The sequence below is a fragment of the Uloborus diversus genome, unplaced genomic scaffold (genome assembly GCF_026930045.1).
Source record: "Uloborus diversus isolate 005 unplaced genomic scaffold, Udiv.v.3.1 scaffold_771, whole genome shotgun sequence".
Taxonomy (NCBI): domain Eukaryota; kingdom Metazoa; phylum Arthropoda; class Arachnida; order Araneae; family Uloboridae; genus Uloborus; species Uloborus diversus.
Window position 1 is genome coordinate 82,542 of NW_026558980.1, and position 6,114 is coordinate 88,655.

Sequence of the window (6,114 nt, forward strand, 5' to 3'; positions counted from 1 at the left end):
CAGCTTTTATAGGCTAACTGTCCGTTTAAATAAACAGAAAAAAAAAAGGGAATATAGGATAAAATCTCAATTTACTTACTTTTTTTTTTGAAATAGACTAAATCTTGAAGAATTTTACTTATTTGGGGGCCTCTAAAATCAGAAGCCTTAGGCCCTAGACCATGGCTAGTTAGGTTGTTTAGTAATCTGACCATGCTGACAGCATCAAAACTAAGTGGAGAATTTCTTCTCTTTAAAAAAGGATTGGTTGTATCTGTGTATGATGAGTTTTCAAACACTGATATAATGTACTATCTTTTTTTACGTAACTCGTGCTAGGCTCTAATGAGTTCCAATCATTTATTCTTATACAGACCTCCCTCGTACAACATAGTACCAAATTTGCTATTATTATAAAACGGTTTCGATATTACACGGTACAAAACTTTAACTCATAACTACGCGGTTTTGATGTAACACGAATTTTAAAAGAAAAAATTCAATTTTTGTTCAATACACTGTTAAAAAATGTATGATAATAACTAATAAATTTTTACTTGGTTTTTATGAAACTTTTACGAAAAATTGTGTCTTGGGCTCAAAAGTTTGGTTTCCCCGTATAACACTAACTTTCAACTTTTAAATACATACTTGATTTTTCTCATCAGTGTTCTAAAAGCGAAAAGGTGAATATTATTTTGTTTCCAATACATTGTAAGAAAATAACATTAGGATTAAACATAAGCAAAATTTGGCAAACGATAAATAAAAAATGTAGTCGAAACAGAATTTGAAATAAAATAAATAGAATGATTTTATTTTGTTGTTGCTCAGACAAACTTTATTGCTATAGAAAAGCCAGATTTTTTTTCTTATAGAATGCGTTTTGTTCTTAGCAAATAAAGTTTTTTCTTGTTGTGCATAACAGTTTTAACCTCAGGTATGCAAAATAATTAAGTTTTATCCTTTATAACAAATCTTATTTTTAAATCAGTGCGTCTTTGCATGTTCCAGTTACCAGTTTTTGTTTGTATGCTCTATTGAACCGAAATTTCAGCTATTATAATATTTATACCTTATGACTTGGTTTCGATATAACAGGGGACACATTCCTTGATTTACATTATTTCAAGGTCTTGTATAACACGGTTTCGATATAACACGGAACATGGTTTTGATATAACATGGTACACGGTGACATGATCTATGATGTGTACATGATTAATTAGGTTAAAAAATAAGTAAAAAAAAAATTTATAAAAAAAAGTCACGTATAACATGGTTTCGATACTACATGGAACAAATTAACCATGGATAACTGTATTTAATATACATTTCTTATATTTCTTTTCAATAGGTGGCCCCTCTCCACCCCCTGTGCACGCCCCTGATTGTTGACAACAAAGAAATACAAATTGTTTAACAAAATCAAGAATTGCAGTTTTTTAACTTTCCCCCCAAAAGAAAGCTAATATTGTGAAAAAGGCTTTTAAATATTCGATAATTCAATTTTCACTCTGCTTCAATAACATTAATTTAAATTATGAATATTAATTGCTTAGTACAATGTTTTTGTGTTTGTTTATTGTAATTATATCCAAGCCTACATATGTTTAAAATAGCTTGATGACCCATTTTAGCCCATCATGGGGTAAAATAGGTCAAAACTTTTGTGAATATTTTTTGTTAATTAAAAATGCAAAATTGTTTTCCAAAAAAATCATTGAAATATTCAATATGAACATAATGTCAAAATGTAACTTTTCTTAAACAAGGAAAACTATAACGCTTTTGTGCTATAAAACTTCAAATGTGAATCTATCAAAAATAACTATTTTACCCCACCATAATCTACACAAAAAAAAAAAAAAAAGCATTTCATTGGATTTTGAATACACAAGCCATCAGACCCACCATTTAGCGGGATTAGATCCAAAAGGGAAGTCAATTGCAACCCCCCGCTTTGAAACATTGTTTTTACACATATGGGGGAGTGGTTTTTGTTGTTTTTCTGATAAAATTTGCATTGAATACACACCCTTTGTCTCCCCTCTGCTGGAAAAAATTCCAAATGAAGAGCTTGCAAGCCATTTCTTATCTATTCTTTTGTAAAATTTTGGTGATAATGTTCTGCAATTTTTTTTGCAATGATTAAAATGTATAACAAGACCTTTCATTAATTATGGGCATGAGTAGTCATGTGGGAAGGACATTTTTCTAGAAAATTTTTGAGGTCAAACATTCAATTATGTAGTTGTATATTTTTTGTTTGACACAATACAATTTCTGATGTTTTTCTTCTTTGATAAATTTCAGATTCATTCAAACATAACTTTACAATTCCAATTTCGTACTGGAATTTTGTTGCACGGAAAATTTTGCACATTGCTTCATTTGCAAATGACAGCAAGCTGCTTCCGAATTTAATAAGAAGAAAACACTTACAGAAGATAAATAACCTTTTTCTTGATAGGTGAGAAGTGAAGTAGTGAGGAATGGCCATGCAAAAAGGAAAGAAAAAGTACCGGTATTAAATTCAATTAAAAAAAAAAGTGTTCTCATATATAGGTTATGATTAAGAAAATTCTTCATTCTTCTCTTAACTTTTAATCATTTGCTGAGATCATACTAATTTTAGATTCTGCTGATCTTTCCTCAGTATTGTGGTTTGCAACAATTCTTATACAATGAAACTTATATGAGTTGGGGCATAGTGGAATGGTTATGTTACGCATTGCCAAGTAACAACTTAGTTTTCTGGGATTAGAAACTTATTAGTGCAATCTGGACTATTTTCATATACGAATATTTACACGATTTACAGTCGTATTCACCAAAAATGAACATAATCGGTTCTTCGTCTACACTTTGCCTCAAACGGAGGACTTTGCAGGAAATTACGAACAGTTTGTACGTAATAATAATACGGCACTACAACAATTGTGCCTCTGGAACACAGTTCGGCACTTCTAGAAATTTTGTCCTGTACCAGGTACATGAGACCACTGATGTTTTTCCCAACTCCACGGAGTCCTGGTGTCGTCTCCTCAATCCAAAATTTTTTTTTGGAACAGGAACCCAACAAGAGTCATGCCCGTGCCACTTTAATTTTTTTTATTGGTTGACTTCTTGGCACTGCGATCCTAGCTAAGTCAGGAAGAGATTTGATTTGCTTGACCAAAAAAGTCTACAACTGCCCACTGCACTCGGCATCATGGCACAAGATCACACGCGACCGTGATAATTGGCCTTCAAAAGTGCGACACTGCCAAAGGACTTAACGGTGTCTTAGCCTATTCATTGCACAGACTGGGCAGCACTGTCTGTTAATCTTGAGTGACCTAGCCAGGTTGGCCACAAATAGGGACACGTAGAAAGGAGTACGTCACAGAGCAGTCACTTCTATGTAGCAACTACCTCCAATAATGACCAATTTCCTATGGCAATGATTTTCCCTCTTATCTATTTAATGTTACAAATCCTGTAACAGGAGTCATCAAAACCTTTCACAAAGACCAGCAAATTAGGAAAACTCAGCACCAACAAATGAAGGAATTTTCATTGAGAGAAAATAGTAAGAAAAGATAGTGAAAGAAGAACCAAACTACAACATTTAGTTTGTATAAGGCACCCATAATTTATGGAACGGGAAAAAAACTTGAATAAGGGGGTAAAATCATCTTCTGGGGAGGGGGGGGGGGTCAACAAGATTCCTTTCGTGTACTGTGCCCCTCTGTTTAAAAATCATCTGTCCTAAAATTGTTATAAAAAGGAGTAGCGGTTTTTTGTACCCTAGGAATTTGAGAAGCTTCTATACACGTGTTAACTTTGAGACAGGTTATCCATGTATCTACCACCTGCAAAAGTAGAATTAGCAAAAAAAGTTTCATGAACTCCCTTTCAGTTTGCACTCTAAGCGCCGTTGTTTTTAACAAAAAAAATAAATAAATAAATAAATAAATATACAAAAAACAGAAAAGAAAGAAAATGGGAATGCAGTTTGTAAAAACTCTGTTCATGTTCTGTTATTTTCATAGAAATGTCGCACAATTGCATAACACTAAATGCTTTAAAAATGTTATTGCTCTTTGATAATTTTTTTTATTTGTGTAATAATTTTTAGAAGTTTGATCTTATGTTTGTACGTTTTTACTCTCTTTATTAGAGGTGTTAAATTTATAATAATCAGTATTACTTGCTAAAGTTTGTAGGTGTAAAAAAGAGTCCTTTGAAAGAGTTATATGCGTGGTGCTTTGTTGTATTTTTAATTTATAATATTAACTGAATAAGTTAAGTAAAATAGTTGATCAATGTTTTAAGATTTCATGATCATAAGTTAATCTTGAACAAAATAAGGTTTTTATTTCACATATTATATGTGTATTAATTATTTATTTGGTCAGTATTTGTGTGAATGGCCATCGCTATAAATTGCACCCTTTTGCTTTCTTAAGAAAAGGAAAGCATTTATTTTAAACAAGTCCAACTTACAAGTAAAGTATTAACTATTTCCTGGACTATGCTCTTTGAACAAAATTGCATGTTAAATCTTGTTGTATTTTAAAATCTATTCATATGATACTTTGGGGTGGCACCATCAGATGCTATGATGCATCGGCTATTAATGGCTTTGATTCTTTCAGGACGTGTAGCTGTGGAGTACCTAGATCCCAGTACAGAAGTTCAAAAAAAGAAGTACGCTTTCAAGTGTCATCGCATTAAAGAAAATAATGGTGTTGAAATGATTTATCCAGTCAATACAATTGCATTCCACAGTGGTTACAACACATTTGCCACTGGTGGCTCCGATGGTTTCGTGAACATTTGGGATGGCTTCAACAAAAAAAGGCTTTGCCAGTTTCATCGCTATCCAACACACATTTCTTCATTAGCATTCAGTCCTGATGGCACAGCACTGGCTATTGCATCTTCGTTCATTTATGAAGCAGAAGCTGCGCCAGATAATGCAACACATACCATATACATCAAAACTGTCACAGATCAAGAGACGAAGCCAAAATAGTTATCCAACCATTATTTTTAACAAGAAGCATACATACTGTTATATTTAAATGTGCACGAAGCTTGGAAGTTCATGCCGTAACCTGTTTTTCTTATCAGGTTATCATTTTATACTGATTAAAAAGATCATGTTCTTAACATTTGTTACGAGTACAAGAAATAAGTTTTGGAGGTTTGTAATGAGCTCAAGAAACAAGTTTTGTAGTCATCTCAATTTATAAATTTGTTTCTAATTCATGGTGGATGGGGATATCATGCAGATGACGCTTGGTTTTATGAACCTTTAGTTTAAGAGTTTTTTTGATTTTATATACAACTTACTAGCACAGAGAAAGCTTCTATACAAACTATATAATTTTCTAGTTGCTTTTACAATCCTAATTTTTTTTTTAATGAACCCAACATAAAAGTTCAAGCAGCACATTCTTAAAAATTCCAGCAATGAAGACTAAGGGAAGGAAATAATTTTCAGTTTTATTTGGCATCTAACTTTTCCCATCATTGCTTTTATTTCTGCAGAGGGACAGTTTCAAAACGGTTCAATAGACTTTTGCTTTGTATAAAGTTTTAGATGTCTTTTTAAAAGAAAAATTACTTTTTAACAAAATGGAACCTGTTTTTCGTTCAAAATATTGTAACGAAAAAAATTAATGATTATTATGGGAAGCCTGAATGAAAGATTGTAAAAAAAGTAATTCAATTGCAGATACTAATTTAGATACTGCGCGCATTTGATTTATTGAATACAGTGCCCGCTGCTCGTTAAAATCACATTCATTCTGAGGATATTTGATTTTATAATGCCGCTGATTTTATAAAATGGCATGGCTACACTTAAAAAAAAAAAAAAGTTTTAAAGTTTAAATGCTCAAAAGAAGAAATAAATTACGGTTGTTTATATTTTATTTTTACTGTTGCAAAATCAATTGACATTTTAACTTACATAATGTACAAATTTTTAAAAACCAAAGGGTCTTAAAATATTGACATAGCAACAGAATTTGAAAGTAAACATTGAGAAGTCCCCAATTTAATTGCAGCATCACGCTATTTACAGTTAGGAAACTTATCATACTTATGCAAAATTTCAAATTTACTTTTCATACTCAAATG

The 6,114-nt window shown here is 31.8% G+C and overlaps 1 protein-coding gene across 1 annotated transcript in view; it reads left to right on the forward strand.

Annotated features, from left to right (window-relative positions):
• LOC129233883 (mitotic checkpoint protein BUB3-like) overlaps positions 1-5,002 on the forward strand; it is a 42,630-nt gene extending 37,628 nt beyond the window's left edge. Inside the window, exon 6 of the mRNA XM_054867812.1 lies at positions 4,623-5,002. Within this exon, the coding sequence (XP_054723787.1) occupies positions 4,623-5,002 (380 nt within the window). The remainder of the gene's footprint in view (positions 1-4,622) is intronic.
• Positions 5,003-6,114: the final 1,112 nt, after the last annotated feature.